Here is an 18112-nt window from a genome sequence, read left to right on the forward strand (position 1 = left end):
TGAAATTCGTAGATTTCTGCTGCGCTACGCCGCAGCGGACAGAAGGTTTTTTAAAAGGTTCCAAATGTTACTGCGAAAATGACATCCTGTGTTGGTACGTTTAGGATGAAAGTCGTAGATTTCTGCTGCGCTACGCAAAGGGAAATCTTTCTTTCCTTTCTGTGGTATGAGTAGAGGGACAGAAGGTTTTCAAAAAAATCCCAATGTTACTGCCAAAATGACATCCGTACACTATGTACTGGAACGTTTAGGATGAAATTCGTAGATTTATGCTGTACTACGCAGAGGAAAATCTATCTGTCCTCTCTGTGGTATGAGTAGAGGTACAGAAGGTTTTTAGAAGGTTCCCAGTGTTACTGCCAAAATGATATCATGTGCTTGTACGTTTAAGATGAAATTCGAACATTTCTGCTGCTCTACGCATATGGGATCCTATCTATCTTATATGTAGTATGGAAAGAGAGATAGAGGGTTTTAAAAAAGTTCCAATTGTTGGTTGCAAAAATGGCATACTATGTGTACTCGATCTGTTGGTACATTTAGGCTAAAAGTCGTATATTTTTGCTGCACTATGCAAGTGAATACCTATCTTTTCGTTATTAAAAATTTAGTTCCTCAATTTCTTAAACATGCTTATATCCGCCTTCAACCGTGTGTTACCGCTGTTTTTTCCTTTCTACCATTTAGGCTTCAAGCCTTTGACCTTATTTTTCCCCTGGTGTTATGTCTAAAGGCTACAATTGGTGAAGTAATCAAGATGACTAGAAATTCAAAGGCACACCTTCACATCAATGCCGAACTTAGTATTAAAATGATTGTATATTTGAAATCCCATTCCTGTACAAGAAATAATTCATTCTTTGAATTATTAATAACAATATTTATTTTCCAGTAGGTCGTAATATATATAAATTTCATAAGTAAGGTACGTCATTTACACGTCAAAATTTTATTATGTTAGAGAAATTATATGCACGTAAGTTATTTATTACAGTTTCGTAAACGTCGTGCCTACTATCAACCCTGTTTTTAGACTTCCTACTTTCCACGTAAACATTGTTGTGCTGCGTCTTAAGATTACCCTTCGCAGGGAAGTTAAGCCAAAAAAAATTCTATAAAAGCTTTCTCAGGGCATAGTGTTTATTGGAATTGATTGGTTCTTCAAAATCGCATCAGAAGCCTAGTACAAATTCCATTGAGTAGAGAAGGCGTTATTTTGCAATATTATTAGATATGTATCATAAAGGATACGAAAAATTTAGTAACTTCCATAAAACTTTAATGCAATTGACCCACAATACCGTCGGTATTATCAAATCTCACCGATTATGAGACATTTTGCGTCGTAATCGTAACGTATTTCTTACGTATTTCTACGTATTTCTTGTTCATAATAAGGGGCGGTCTGGGTGATTGGGGGCCCTCGGCTGGGGTTCATGACGGGGCCCACCTTACCTAGAAGGGTTCGGGGGTCCTCCCCCGGGAAACATTTTAGGATGGATTTTGATGTTATTCTGGCACTCAAAAGCCTGATAATAATTGTTAAAAAATAGCAATTTCTTACGAAAAAATATAATGAAGAGTGAGCATTTCAGAGTTTATAAAATTTAAAACTGCATTATGGTTCTATTATCTATTTATTTAGTGTATTTTTTCTTTGAAACTGCGCTGAAATCTAAAAATACTCTAAAATAACCTTTTCAAAAAAAGAATTCAGTTCTCTTTTATCTTCTGACACATTTATTTTATCTTTTTAAATAATCTTATTACACGGAGTATGTTATATATCAATCAATGAAAGCGTAGAATTTTTATAGCAACAAAAAATTTGGATTAAGTATTCTGGAGTCTTTTCATTACACTTTTCATATACGCTTCCCGATAGACCCAAGCGTTGTGCCCCTCCCCCCCTAAGCACGGGGCCCTCGGCGATCGCCGACCAGCCGACCTGGCCAGACCGCCTCTGTTCATAATGACGTGCAAGGTAGATCGCCTAATTCTGAAAAATTCCACTCTCATATTATATTGTGACGGGGTAAAATTTTGTGTGCAGAGGAGACTGATTTGATGAAGGCCTTATTCCGGCTGGTTTGCCACGCACTAGGTGGTCATGTGGTGGCCTCTTCCCTTGCTCCTTTGTCCGTGACCGCCAGTCCCTTTATTTTGACGCATGGGAACTTCCTGGCCCACTGCCTTTCCGCTCTCCCCCTCATCCGCATGGAGGCCTTAGAAGTTGCAGGTGCCCTCACCTCCCGCCTATTACGCGTTCACCTTCACAAGCAACCTCATCGCCACCCACACCTCACAAGTCCTCTTGTGGAGAATCTAGACCCATGCCCGCCTTCGCAACGACTGCCATCGACTTAGCTCGTTAAAAATATTCGCTGTTTTTGAAATTTTCAGAGTAAATAAAGTATATCCCTGTTGGCATTCGTCTTTACCTAAAATTTGATTTTCCCCTGTTTTTATCTCAAATGTAGTTTTTTTTTCAGGACGTAGAGGAAATGTTGGATCAAGTATACCTTATACACCCATAAAAATTCTATACTTGGTTTATTTTTTTATTTTTTGTCCATATAAGTAGAATTCCTAGGTTTGAATTAACGGACGTTTCTCGATTTACCCTCTGATTTTAAAATATTTTGGATATGATTTATTTTTTGTCGATTTTTTTAAATTTTCCCTCCAATTCTGTTGGCATGATCAGTGAATCAAAACGTCCCAAGCAGTTTCGATTTAGTGAATTACCTTTCCTTCCTGCGTCTTGTTTATTGTACGGTCGACCGCAGTGATGGAGAAGAATTGTGCTGATAAAAGCATGGCATTCTCAATGTAAAAAAATACATGTTAAGGAAATGCAGGCTCGTTGGTTAGTCCTCTGTAGCCTTTTGATAGCGTATTCTCTTGCATGTAGTCGGTAGTACTATTGGTAGACAAATTTCACCCAAATGAAACATTACGTAATTTATTTTCTTTGGTGTAATGGCTGGCAAAAAAGAGCGATATAATTGGGGTTTATGGCTTATTTGATGCCAATAATGCTAGATATAATGTTTCTGTCAACGAATGGGCTAAAAGGGGATTACGAAAGAGTGAATTTTATTCATAGAGTTCATTTTTCATGATGGTAAAGTCGGCAATTCTTGGAATACCTTCAAATACAGTCACTTTGACAAAGCAATGGGATTTTTCTATGCACGACTACGAAGGCATTATTCGACATTACAAATATTCTCTGTGACCCAGGAAACAAAAAGCATTATTCAAATCTATGTTCATTTTTCTTTCGTCAAATTTTAAGCTATTCTTTCTGATTATTACGAGACCATATGTGTAAACCATTGCTCCAAAGGGAAGGGAGACCAATGAATTGAGAGTAATTCCTACTTAAATTAGGGTAGACACTTCACCGCTCACCCAACTAGCCCAGTCATTGATTAACGTAGCTACGTTGTGGCGGCGATTGCGTCATGCGCTCCAATTACACGCAAGCCAGGAGAAACATGGCTCAGGTTCCTAGCGCTCCAGGTTAAGTCCACGGCTGACTCCACGCCAGGGATGGCAGTGGAAACTTAGCGAAAGTCAAAACCAGTAAAATTTCAATAGTTTCGTTCCCGGGAGCGAAATGCAGAAACAAAACGTAATGGATTTAAACCCGGGAAGCTAAATTCAGGGTCGAAACGAAATCGGAGTCAAAACTACTTCGGGTCGAAACTAAAGTAAAACTCTGGGACGAAACGATAATGTTTCACTCCGCAGGGACCACGTGCTTCACCTTAGAACAGTTTAGTTTCGACCCACACACCGAGTACGAAGTATGGTTGAATGAAATAAAGATTCGGCCTACCGCCGTTGGATGGATGGAGCACTCATATTTTTACCACTAACAGGAGGACGGTGAACTGGCCATTCTATTTTTAATATCGATGTTTTAACCTCTCCACACGTATGTCAAACGTAATGGGTCGAAACTATTCCTTCTTATGCCTCGTTCAGATTACGATTGTTCCAGCAATCGTTGGAACTATCGTGCATTCACACAACGATGGTTAAAACTTGTGCTGCCCTCTAGTGCTGACATCTAAAGTGAACGAGAAATTGACGGTTAGCAAAGCTGTTGAGGTATGACGGGTCAAGATATTACTGTGTTCAACGTGTATTATTACCGAATAATTTTTCTTCCGCCCATATTCTTCCTTCCTATGACAAATCCATGAAAAAAATAGGGCGAAGAGAGCTTCGCGAACTATTCGTCTTTTTCCTGTCGCTTCCTTTTCCGGTCTCCCAGCGCCTAACCATCGTATAGTGGCAACGTTCGGAACTACGTGAACTATTGTCAGGACAACTATCGTTAGAACAATCGCTCGGAAAATCGTAATGTGAACGAGGCATTATCCCCTTCCACTCAACTTCAGAGATCAAAACTTAACCATGAGCGGCGGAGTTTCGATTAATTTAGTTTCGTTGCCGTGAGTAAAGTTTCGTCTCGGGTCGAAACTAAACTCCTTGGTGATTTTAATTTCGTGCGGGAACGAAACTAAACCTTGGCCTCGTATTTTCGTTTCCCTCCGGATCGAAACGAAACATTTTCGTTTCGTTCCGCTCGCCATCCCTGCAGATTTGATGTCACCAGCTCACATTCTCGCCCAAGTCGTAGCCGGGACCACATTGCCTTTGATATGCGGGCAGGCCTCAGAGAGTGGAGGTAGCGTGACTGTGGGAGGAATAACTCGGGTCGGATCGGCTAGGTGGCGCTCTCACTCCAAACAACCCGAAGGCCGTGACTCATAACCGCTTTTCGTGCGTAAGCAAGCCGAGATTTTTAGCGTGCGCTCTAAGGATCTCCTTCGCTCGGTTGATTGGCTGTTAATGCGATTGGCAGTGGGTGAAGTTGAAGGCCGTGATCAGCCGTGATTCATCCTCACATCTCATGTTCTCGTCGGCGATTACCTTCGAAGAATTGATGAAATCGGTCTAATCATCTCAGTAACTGTGGACCAGCGTGCACCAGGAGGTTGCGAAGTAACCAGGGGCTGATGGCTATCGTAATGCTTCAGTAAGCGTTTGATAAATGGAAAAATTATTAAATTAAAAAAAAATTAATAGCCAAAAAGGCTAGCGGATAGGGAAAAGGAATGGAGAACTGTGTCAAACCCATGGATGCCGACTTACAAAAACTATTGGGGGGTGGCCAAACCGGGGATCTTACCCAGGGAAACGGTATAAGTAGTTAGTTATAAGTTATTTGAGCATTTTAGAAGAGTCGTATAATCAACATTAGAGCCCTGATAACTCGAATCTCGATATCTGGACACTCGGAGGAAAATCGACAAGCCTGACACATTTTTTCCTCACACCCATAACAAATTTTTGAGGGGGCTCGTGCCCCCTCAAGCCCCATGGAGTCGGCGCCACTGGTCAAACCGTTCTTAGGATTATACAACAATTGCCATGAGAAAAAATTTTCTCATGGCAATTGTTGTATATTTCACCGCCGTTCACGCGGCAGGGTTAGAAATATTACACGTTCTTAGGATTGTTGACTGATGATGAAATAAATTTTATTAATATCCTGATGCATTTATCTGTTTCGTTTTTATAAAATTCGATTCAAATGCACTTTCCAATAGAAATAACTAACATAAAAAACAAACGTTGACAAGGCAAGTTTACGCCTATGAAACCCAGTACGTGATATTAGATTGGCCTACCTACTTCTGGAGTACAAAATCGGTTTTCGTATTTACTCTTGAGTTATAACCTCCCTTTGTTACGCCATGATTTAGCTTCTTCCTTGTTTTAAAAGATTGTTCCTTGCGTAAGTTTAGTCGTTCACTAATACCTTCTTTCGTTGGCTAGTTAGTTTTTTTTTGGGTCCGTCGACAGCAAAGGTCATTTTGCACCACAACCGTCCTTATGTAAAGTGTTTAATGACTTATTATAAAGGGCATTAATATTTAAAATTTAAAATAAAAAATGCATGCATTTGTTTAAATCAATTTATAGCTTGTTAAAAACGTTGATTTCCTTTAAAAAGGCAATTACTCGCGACAAACGCTCCGGAGAATCACCGGGGCATGATTTAGGGCACCGCTCACTTTGTCCTTGTCTCGAGGGGATCGATATTTATTACACTCCGTCAGGATGTGTTGTAGACTCAAATTGAAACCTTTTTTTGTTTTGGGCTAATTTCCTTATCATTTATCCGGGTCGCGAATTTTGCGAGATGCTGAATAATGGTCTTCGCTTTATTAAAATTGTTGTCTGAAGTATGACATTTTGACCATGGCTATAGTTCTGAATATTGATTATATTTTTATGCTACCTTACTACCTTTATGCTTAGAGTGGAGCGTTTTGGAGGATTAGTTCACGGTATCCTTGTGTATAATGCCAGTCCGAATATTTGTATTCCATTCCACAATTTTTAGTTCAGTTGAGGCATGATATTTGAATTTTATCAGTCGTTACTTTTAATTGTAAATCTTATTTTGAATTTTAAATAGCACATTTTTGTCGCATTATTCACATTAGTTATCGCATACCGCGATTGGAAGTAAACGAAACTCGTTATAATGATAGTTTTTCGGAGATAACCCTTTGTGACAGGCTAGATAATGTTCTTATGCCTTTAATGGCCTATGTTCGTTTAAATAAATACTTTTGATTTTACTCATACAAGTTTGTATGCACATGTAAGGACTGAGAACATGTTATAAACCAGAGTCTTTATTAAATTAAAAAAAAAACTTGTAAGCCCTTTCCAAGTAATGGTATTTCTAGGCCAGATTCTTGCTTGAAAGATCAAGTGTTACGTTACACTGAAGCGTAAATATGTTGTGAATTAGCAGTGCAATAGATTTCACGTACAGAGAAAAAAGTTAAATTTGTAACAATGCCTTGTATTCATTTTCCGTCATTGCATGATCCAAGGTCGACGAATGACAATGGTTGTTTTGATGACCTGCATGTCGACTATTTAAGTCATGGCCATACCTTTTATGAACCACCAATTATTACTAGAGGCACGGATGTAAGATCTCAGACGTTTCTGTTTAACTCCTAAATTGGCTCGTCTTTTCTACTGCGCATTGTATTTCGACTCACGCATGGACTTCGCATTACTTGGACTCCTCGATCTCCGGAGACCGTGATTCGATCCATTTAAAGGCTTGCTGGGAGTAATTGCTTCTCTTCAGTTCGTTGAAGTTACGTCAGAGTTATGACTAACTTGACATCAGCGTAAAGCCGGCTGACACGTGGAAAGATTTCAATCAGCTTCGGTGACTGTCTTACTCTAATAGACTCAATGCGGTTTTTAACTTTTATTCGATGAAGAAAATTTTGAATTGTTTCATCTATATGTAGCAACGTTTCCAAAAGTCTGTGTGCATTCATGCTTCGCTCACCGATTGAATGAATCGGGCGAATTTCTGGTGAAAAATCTACAGGGTTGGCACACAATGCACAAGAACTTTGGCACTCGCTTGGAGAGGCTAGATTGTTTGACATCATGTACTTTCTCGAAAACTACGTGACCACTCCCAAGTCGTAATCTCTATATCGACGCAATTTAGACAGGAGCCATTATTTTCATTGCCTGACGTTTTTTATTTACTGAAGCAGGTAGAAAATATTTCTAGTTACGTCTCCACATTGTTCCTAACTGTTTTAGCATTGAAATTGGAAGTATTCGCATCTTTTTTGACCTTGAAAGTAGGAAAAGCTTGCCTTATTTCGGTGTAGTATTAATCCAAAGAATAAATTTGTATTCTGAGGTGGTAGCTGGGTGAACTTTGGAGCATCTGTAAGACAAGAAAGGTCATTAGTTAGCAGTGTCCATTGTCCCCAACAACTTCAAATTATTTTCTGAATATCGTACTCCCATCTCCTACTTATTTTTTATTTGGAGTGGTAAGTAATGCCAAGATATTTTTCGGTTTGTAATCAGCAAAGAGCGGTGAAAGAAAAAGTTATTATTATTTCATATTGTAAATTATATCGTTAAACTCATCGAGAAAACATATTTCGCTACTCGCATAAAATCATTTAATTACTTCCACTGCATAAAGAGCTCATATTTCATGAAATATGAGTTCCTTATGCAGTGGCGGATCCAGGATAGGGACAAGGGGGGAGCTAAATGGGGGTTAAAATTCCAGCAGTACGTGGGGTCGAAAAAAATTACCATTCTATCTAGTATAATTAGGTACCCAAAGGGGGGGGACAATAAACCCCTTGGCCCCCATAGATCCACCGCTGTGTTTATGAATACAATGGATGTTTTAATATCGTGTCTTTGCAAACTTGCAAAATATTCATATTGTTCCCCTAAATAGTGCTAATATTATGAAAATATAATGACGAGCTACACGTAATTGCGTGATTTGGCGTAGGAATTCCATGAAAAGTTAGACCCGTCATTTCACCGCAAGTATCTAGTATCAATTCAATCAGATTGCAAAGATCTCGTAAATATTTCCACTCGAGAGGGCAGACTTCTTATTGCTATCAGCGGAATATTTTCCTCCCCCCGCTGTGCCAGGGTCTCCCCGACCGCCTGTAATGCCGGGGAAACTTGGGCCAAGGTCTACCGAAACTCGGTCTTCTTCCCACGCAATGAACAGCGTTTCGTGTCGGTATGATCGTCAATCATCCCCACGCACTCTATCGGACGAAGAAATTCGCTGTATTCTCTTGAAGTGCGATGCACGTTTTGATTTTTAACAATGCCTCACGTCAGAAATCCAATGCCCTTCATCCTATAGTGACACTTCAAATGTGGGAAACACACCTCAACGTGTAACTGCTCGGCGTGAAGAAACTATTAATGTATTTCGTAGGTCATGGTCATCGTTATATCCAGGTCGCTCTTTATTTGTGCAGAAACCATCTGTACCCTATCTATTTTTTTTAAACTGAGTCCAGTTATCACTGCGATAAGTATTAACCTTGATATTAAGTATGTCAATCAATTGCAATCAACTTGAAAACATATTGTCTAAACAACATGACTCATTCTGGAAGCTTGTGATAAAGAAAACTTTCGCTGTTCATTATTAAAGCCACGACAGCCATTATTACCTACGCATTTTTTTAATATGAATAATTGAAGAAACAGCTCAATTAACCTCAAAACCTTTCAAAAAAAACTGTTTATCCCTGACTCCTTCAAGGTGAAAATGTAACGTTTTAGGATTTATGGCTTAAGATCTCGTAATTAAAAACTAATGAGGATGATGCAATGCAGGTCTGGTCGATAAGGGTACGCGTAAGCGACAAGGTTGTAGCCAATTGGCTATAGTTTTGTAAATAATAACTTCAATTTCAATCGATTTGTTGTTGATATGTTTAACTATAGTAATCAGTGTTGACTAAACAGTCCGCAAATTTTAGGCGAGCGGCACACTAGGAACGAATTAACTAAGTGTAATCAAACTTATTACTAAGAACCCGGCCAGTAAATGGTAATATTACATTTTTTGCATAACTCTTGCCTTTGCTGCTAATGAATTTTAAAAAATATTACCTTATGGTCTTTTATCTTGTGCACTTAAAAGTGACTTATGTGCCTCCCCAATATAAAGTAATTTTATTGATGATGAGTCAAGTAATACCATTTCATGTAATTTTTTAATCGATGGATTCTGTTTTTGAGTTTAAAACTCCATGGTTCCGCCTAGTTAAGTATAGTGTTTTTTTTATATACCTTAATTCCTAGATTCTAATTGGCCTTTATGTCTTTTCTTTCTGCCAATTAGGTGGGCATGATGGCCCGTAGTCCGGAAGGCCATGCGGCCCGCGGCATGGCCATCAAGGGCCACGAAGACCTCTGGGTTGAGATCCAGGCGAACACATTCCGAAACTGGGTGAACGAGCATCTGCGAAATGCGCCGCCCGGCGACCTGGCGGGTCGCCCCGAAGTGCGCGACCTCTCGGCCGACCTGTGCGACGGCACGCGACTCGTCGCGCTCGTCGAGTCGCTGCAGAAGCGTCGCCTCAAGACGCCCGCCGTCCACCGCCGACCCACCAACCGACACCACTGCCTCGAGAACGTCACCGCCGCCCTGGACGCCATCGCCGCCGACGGTGTCAAGCTCGTCAACATCGGTGAGTACACATAACGTATAACGTCTTATGGCCGTATCACACTAGCGTCTGCGACCGCGATTGCGGCTGCGACTGCACCCCATCGCACATTGCTGCCGCCGCCACGATCGCGCATGCGCACGTATGTACGTGACCGACGGTTATATATTGGCCGACGCTCTACTTCGTATATTAAACGTATATCTTGCGCCGACGAGAATTTTGCTCGTGCTTTTACTTCATGCTGGGGTTCCATTTTCAGTTTAAATATCCGAAATTATCACAACGCTATTCACCGGCTTCCTCCACTACATCCAACCGAAACAAATACGTGATTGGGTAGGATAAGCCACCTTGACCAAAACATTGGCAATCTTAATATGATTCATGAGTAAGTTTTGGTGAAATTTTTGGTCATTACTCGTTAATGCGTTAAAATACTCTATAGTACACAATGAAATTAGGGCTCAGGGGAGCCGTGCGAGGATACATCGCACCGGGGCCGGGACTCAGCAATCTTGCTGATTCGCCCGATCACCCGGGGAGGGGGTTGGAAAGGAAGGAAAAAGGAAAGATGCGCCGCCGCGATAGGAGCCCGACGAAGCCTCTGGGGTAGGTAAAGGGTTGGAAGGGATGGGACGGGGAAAAACACCTTAACGCTATAGAAGCGAAAAGGGCCCACACACTAGCGAAACTAGACGTCAGCCATTACTGTGCCACCGATTTTAGAGGATTATCCTATGAGGAAGAATAATCCAGCGATCAAATCGCTAGAACTCTATAGTACACAGTAAAACTTTTGTAATTAGTTTTAGGCTTAGCGAAGTTATGTCTCAATAATATTTTCCCTGGGAAAAGTTATTATCAATCCCCACTATTAGGTTCTGTAACCAGCTCAGCTTAAAAGTATAATTTTCCGAGTGTAAACTAATCATTTTCCTGCAATTATACTGCTATTCAATTGTATTATAGCCAATGAAAATTTAGCAATAAAAGTACGAAATTATACTTTCAAGGATATCCCCACCAGTAAAGGGATAGCAGGCGTTTATATATTAATAGAAGTATTTCAAATGATGGGAAAACTCCGATGATAATCGCTGGCTAAATTTTAGTGATTATGGTAGCATTTTTCAGCATCTTAATCCGAACAAAATATCAGTCGGAGTCTGGGTCCAAAAATTGTCAAACCAGAATAACGAAACTCTGACCACGCTAAAAACTAGGAAACAGCGCTTCCAGTTATTCAAACCTCCTGAGAGAATCCAGACATTTGAGACGCTAACTATCGGCCGAATTCGGAACTAGAGCTCCGAAGATGCGATGCAATTACCTCAGGAAGCCATACGATGACAAATATTTGGCATTTTTTCTGATTTTTCTAGTTATTTTATTGGTATTAAGCTATCATAAGGTCGCGAGCAATGCATTTCATGCTTTCATATTTATGTATAAAGTATTTTTGTCGCCATTCATTCATACTATTCAACCATCATTTACTGTGACGATGGTTTGTAGGTTTAAGGCGTTTAAGGTAGCTAATGTTTTAGCATATTTTTTTAACTTATGAATGAAACTCATAATGTCGAATCACTGTGTTGATTATTTTTCGCTCATATTTATTTTTTTTATTTTATGTTTATTGACAAATGATCCCAGAAATGAAAGATCATTTTTATGTTTATTCAAAAATTTCCTCGATTGAGTAATGAATATCGTGTTTGGTTCAATCATTTACAATTTAAACGTTCTGTATTCGTAGGTAACATGATTTTTTTGCTTTAAATATGTTCAGCTTATTCCTGGCTTCGTCTCACATTTTGCTTGTAGGTGTTCCCTTATTAAATAGTCTTCTTTCGATGTAGCCATCGAAACACCGTATGTTTATATTCATTGATATGGCCGCCGTTCAATTATGCTTTGCTTCGGTACAGCTTTTTCATTACGATACGTGGCTAATGCCTTGCTATAAAGTTACTTGAAAAGCTTCGTCAATTCCGGCACCGAATTTTCCATTTCACATGATATATGACATGCCTCAATGAGTGAATCAAATTTCTCTTCTCACTTAACTTTTGCCAATACCGTCGATGTCGGACGTGTGAGTGTAATTCGTTAGGGAAGAACCAGTCTGGTAAGCAAGAGACGGAATAAATGGCGCGAGCGGTGAAATGGGCAACTTTCTATCGCACCGAGGCGCTAATCGCATTTGGTCATCGACCATTATGACTTTCTCCAGGAAACCGGCTGAAAACATAAACAGTGCTTCATCGTGTGCCATCTCTATGGTTCGCAGTTCAATGAAATCGAGATTTCCAAATGTTACGTGGAATCAGATGTGATTTCATTCTGTTCATAAGCTTCTATAGCTGGCCACTCAAATAAAACCAAGCGTAGAAGTTATTGGCCCTTGCTCAACTCTATGAAATGAGTAGCAATGATCGTTGGATCTCCATTGCAGGTAAAATGGCCTTATTTACACGAAATTATCATTGCATAAGTGTCACTATATGATTTAGTATTAGTTTGCTCTAAATCTAAATTTTTCTCCAATTAATCTAATCTAAAATGCTAAGTATCAAGTAGAAATTGTTTGGAAGAAAATTACATAGAATATTATATTTCATAATGTATGTCCAAAAATGTTTATTCGTTTCTGGTTTCTCAAGGAACCTCTTAATTGATATTTTTGTGGATTTACTAATCTAAGGTCGTTCCCAGACCAATATATCCCAGAGTGAAAAGAAGTCGATCTCCAGCCTTATGCCTGTACACTCTGCAAGCCTGAACAGGGCAGTGAACGCGGGCCACTCAAGTGCTCTAATCCAGCTATCGTGTTATTCTAGAAATTTTAATAAAGAGGCGAGATACCTTGGCAAGGTGTCGCGCTTTTAGCATCTCTCAATTCCTATAGAATATCAATCATAACAGTAATGTCAAGAGAATTGTTTACACAGCTACTTCACTAATATAAACCTTATAAAATGTTTTCTAAAGAAATTTTATGACACATTTTGGCCATTCTTGCAGTGACCCATTTTGTAAATTTAAGTAGTTTTAATATATTTACGGAAAATAAAAGGTGGTGTTACAATAAAAGCGTGTAATGCAATAGCTAATGGAAGGTAAAACTACCTACTAATAAAACTACTAAAGTTATAATTTCCGCGGGTAATAACAGCGGGAAAATTCGATAAAAATGGCTACTTTTTCATGTCAAAACAAGTCAGTTTTCTTCCATGCGATACTTATAAAATGATTTGAAATAAAGTTTAAATACTTATGGATTCTTACCATTAGTGCTTTTATCACTTCAATAGGGTGCATAATAATATCAAACATGGTGGGTGGTCACTGAATAGTTTTTATGAATAATTTCATTCTCAAATAAGATAACAAGTAATTCGTTCGACTGATAAAATTGCCTACTGTTTTCTTACTGACAGTTTACCATTAAAATTTTACGGTGATCACCATGTTCTAGATTCATAGCTTTTCGTGCAGGTTAAACCGTTGCCTAAGATGCAGTCAAAGTGTACCCATTCCATCGTCCTGTCCTGCAACAAGTATTGTGTGCGAGGATTTAAATGGCATTCCTTCATTTTTTTTGTAAAATGAAAAAGAGGAAACCACTATCCCATTAAGCCTGCCCCTGACACTGGCGCGAATATAAGCACAAACTTACAGCTGTCACGGCGGCGGGTGGTGCAGTGTGCACCAATTTGGGATCCTCGTCAGAATCCGACGCCTGAGGGCGAGAAGGCAACTTATCTGTTTAGCATCCTCCGAAAGGGAAAGTCGCCCGCCGCTTGGCTGCCAACTTCAATCCTTAGAGCACGCCTCCTCAGCGGAGATTTCAACGCACGAGATGATTTCTCCGCTTGAGAAAGAGTCAATACCAACAATCTGGTACATTCATCGAAGGTCGCTCATTCTCTTGGACGTTAAATATCTTGAAAGGCGTTCTCAGTTGAAATTATCATACGTATGTAGATTGTAATCGTTAATTCATAGCAATTCAAACTACGATTAGTGTATAGCAATCCTCCAATTCTTCCTTTCCCAAGCAAGTTCCTTCAGTTCCCTGATTTTTCTCTTCCTTGTGTCATTCTTTATCTGCCCCAATGACAAATCTATTTTCTTGGCTCTAGGGAGTTTTCTTTCAGATTATCCCTCCATTATATATTTCACTTAATTATTGTGTTTTATGATATGGGCCGGGTTATTGATGGAGAGCCGATTGATGGCCGCCAGGTCATTGATGGCGAGTCAGAAGTTTCGCCTTTTTTCATGACGTAAAATCAAGATAAAACATAGACGGAGCCGAAATGTCAAACTTCATGATCTTTGCTGAAAACTAAATCTCTATTAAAATTGACTACACTGTTTTCTGAAGTTTGTCGTTCTTTACCTTTGTATAAATCACGAGTTTTAGTTGCCTTGATTAATTTGGTGCGTAAAAATTCGCCCTTTTAGCATCGATCAATAAATTCATGGTCATAGAAATCGATGGAAAATTGAGGATTTAAATACGTGCAACCTTCCATTGTGTCTATATTTAATTCATTGATACTTTAATAAGTAATTTTATTTTTATCTAATTAGTCCTCGATTTTATTAAACACTAAGATTTTCAACCTCAATAAACTCGTATCACATTTTGGCTAGAAAAGAAAAAAAGCGTTATTCCTCCTTTTTTGTTTTTTTGTAATCCTTTATAGCCATTCCTCAGTAGCTTTGAAGGCTAGGGTTTTCTAAGATTTGATCATTTATTTAATTAACCTTTATCACAATGATTATTCAATCGTTTTTACATCACCCACATTTATTTATCAGTAAATTAGTGCGTTTGATTTTGTTGTTTAGCAAATTTTTAGAGGCTAAATCTATTAAAGCAAAAATAACTGTTAGGCTCATAAAAATAGATTTGAATGTTTTTTTCTGCTGCTTAACGATGAATAGAATGGTAAATTAACATTTCTAATGTACGAGGAATAAATTTAGGTACCTATATGCACTTTGATACCATTGGGACTTTGGATTTTCTTCCTTGAATATACCTTTTTTTTCATATACGGGTAAACAAAAGTCGATTTTGAAATGGATATTAAATTCAGGGAGTGTTGCCAGCTTTTTGAGCTCCATGCAGTCCGTTGGTTCCCATGGCGAAGGCGTGACCACGACACACTCAAGGTCTTGCGTTTAAGGTCATACTGGCATTGAAGAGGGCGTTGAAATCGCTTACATTTTCGTTTTTCCCGGATTCGAATAACGGAACGAAAGGAAATGTGAACGACGGGGCGAAAATACTTCATCGCCCAAAGCTGTATAAAACAGTTTAGAAATTTTTTTCGTTATCAGATTTTTATATCAATTATTTGCGCGTCAGGGAAGATAAATATATTTTTACTTTTGAATAATTATTCACAAATTTTATTTTTTTTTTTACTTTTACTGACCATTGCAGTTGCAATTTTTATTTAAAATCTTCTTTTATTTGTTAGATATTTGAAAGTGTTTTGGAAGTATCTACTCGACTAATCCTATAGAGCCTTCAAACTATGAATAAATTCCATTCAGTCGGCATCACTTCTATTTCCTGCGGTAACCATAGTAATATATGTATTTAGTATATTATGTGGAAGTACGTGACAATGAATATTATTCTACTTCGTCATGACTTTACTGAGTGTTAATCCGTGGTTGTCCTTGAATTTCGGATGTGATGATCTGACCACGCCCGTCATGTCACGATCAATAGATGTCAAGCTCGTCAGACCACTGAATTGATCATCCCTCACTATGCGTCCAGTACTTTGGTCGTAACTTATACCCAGGATTTGAGTATTACTTATACGTCATATGGTAATCTCTGTTATTTCTCAATCCTTTGATCAGTGAATCGAGGTTTATTTTTTTCAATTCTGCCTCATCCATCTGTTTGGTCTTTGTCATAAGTGATCTTTAGTTCAAATCTCTCGGCGATTTTCTAATTATTAACAAAGGTTTACGAAAAATGGTGATGAGTATAGGCTTAAAAAATTAAAAGATTGTATTCATAGTGGTAATGTTTACCCAGGGACACATCTTTCATATCTATTTTGCGGATTTCAGGAATGTATATCCTTAATTATATAACTCCCTATTGTAATATTTTCCAAGATTGATAATATAATAGGAGCTAATTTATGCATAGCATACATATTAAGTGCAGTAATACCAAGTGTCATCATGAAGCCAACTTTCTTGCGTATTCCACTCTGAGGATACCATAAAAGCTATCACTTTTCTTACGTATCGCGCCCAAGAATCTTTGTAATCGTGCTCGTTCAGCATAACTCGCCTCAAGTGACATAAAACAGAGGATTTTATTCCATTCTGAATGCGAATTTTGGCGAATATTTTCCATAAAGTTTTCTGAGTGGGGAAAAATTTACTCCCCCTTCTTGTTCATTAGAATTTTCTCGAAATTGCTTTGTTCGAATCATCTGTAGATTTTCAAGTTTTAAGTCTCCGTTTATTTTCGCAATTAGAATTAAAGTCGTTTGTACTTCCCTAACATATGCCATCATTAGTTCCATTAACAGAATGTGAACTTCCCGGCGAACTTCGTACCGCCTAACAATCAATCAACTTAGTTTAGTTACTCCATTTATAAATCAAGAGCGGTTGTATTGTTTTTAATCGTATTTAATTTATTAAAATAAAATAAGAATACCAATTCAATAAAACTACGTAAATGAGTATCAAAATTGCTTGTCATAAAAAATATTTTCTTTATTGAATCTACATAGGTTGGATCGGAGTACGTTTACTACTAGACTCTTTTTAACTATTATTCATCGCTAAATTACTTTTTTTTAGTTTTTAACTATTTATTGACCTTACGTAGAACATTCTTCAGTTTAGGTTATGCTAATTGCTGCAAGTGAGAAAGTTTAGATTTTGGGGTCATTGTCTCCTTGATAACTGTGGCATTTAGTTTGAAAAATAACGCTATACTTGAAGATTAACTTGTTGAACTGTCGAGACGTCCGATGTGTCTTCCGCCTTGCTCTGATAATCCGGCCTAAAAAATATCCAGACTGTTTGATGAGTAAGGGAATTTCTCTTGAGCCTTTGAGTGGTGCATTTAAGTTCGCGACTACTTTCCAATCCAAAGATCGTGACCCTTGACATATTCCTCCATCATTCCCGTTCATTTGAAATTTTTTTTAGAGGAGCTAGATAAATACGGTTTATAAACGCACCTATTATTCTTTTCATGGCATGGGAAAACGAGGCTCTAACGTCTCATAATCATCTCTGGTTAACCTTTATGATATAATTGAGTTTTTGTATCTAGATAGCTAATCTCTACAAATGCAAATGATGCAGTAGACTCATCCATCTTTTTGGGCCATATGTCGTCATGATCTTGAAAAAGTTGGCTTCGTATTCTGCTCACTTTTTTGTTTTACGTTCGTATTGTCTTCTGTTACTATGAAAGAATAAACTCTGGATCAATTAACGAGGGCAGCATAAATTTATTGTTCTCTTTCTTAAATTTTTTTTACATTACTTCTTTGATTTTTATATTTTTCTTATCACATCTTCACTTTTCACAATTTATATTGTTATTTCGCATGAATTTAAGTTTTTCTGACACAGCAGAAAATTGGTATTAGCATAATTATGAACTTACAGCATTATTGGTGCTATATTTTCGGTAAACTAATATGCTGTATCTACATAGGGCCCCTCTTCGACATTTTGGTTAGAAGTTCTAGAGCGAAATCCATGTAAAATAAATAAGTTGAAAGTAATAGTCGTGGCGATTTGAAATTACAAGATTATTTTGGTTCTTTTATAGAGTTGCATTGAACCTATTGTTTGATCATATATTTTACTCATATTTTGGTTTGAATGAGTTTTGTTAGAGTCATTATATAATTGTCTTTTAAATAGTAATATTATACGAGTGTCTCTCTTTACATATCCATAACAAAATAAGGCCGAGATCACTAATAAAGCTGAATCTGAAA

At 38.2% G+C, this 18112-nt stretch overlaps 1 protein-coding gene across 2 annotated transcripts in view; it reads left to right on the forward strand.

The window, feature by feature from the left end:
• LOC124160970 (filamin-A) overlaps window positions 1-18112 on the forward strand; it is a 298897-nt gene that overhangs the window by 20290 nt on the left and 260495 nt on the right. For both annotated transcript variants that reach the window (XM_046537107.1, XM_046537108.1), the window contains exon 2: window positions 9761-10109. In XM_046537107.1, coding sequence (XP_046393063.1) covers window positions 9761-10109 — 349 coding nt within the window. The remainder of the gene's footprint in view (window positions 1-9760; window positions 10110-18112) is intronic.

The sequence above is a fragment of the Ischnura elegans genome, chromosome 6, assembly GCF_921293095.1.
Source record: "Ischnura elegans chromosome 6, ioIscEleg1.1, whole genome shotgun sequence".
NCBI classification, from domain to species: domain Eukaryota; kingdom Metazoa; phylum Arthropoda; class Insecta; order Odonata; family Coenagrionidae; genus Ischnura; species Ischnura elegans.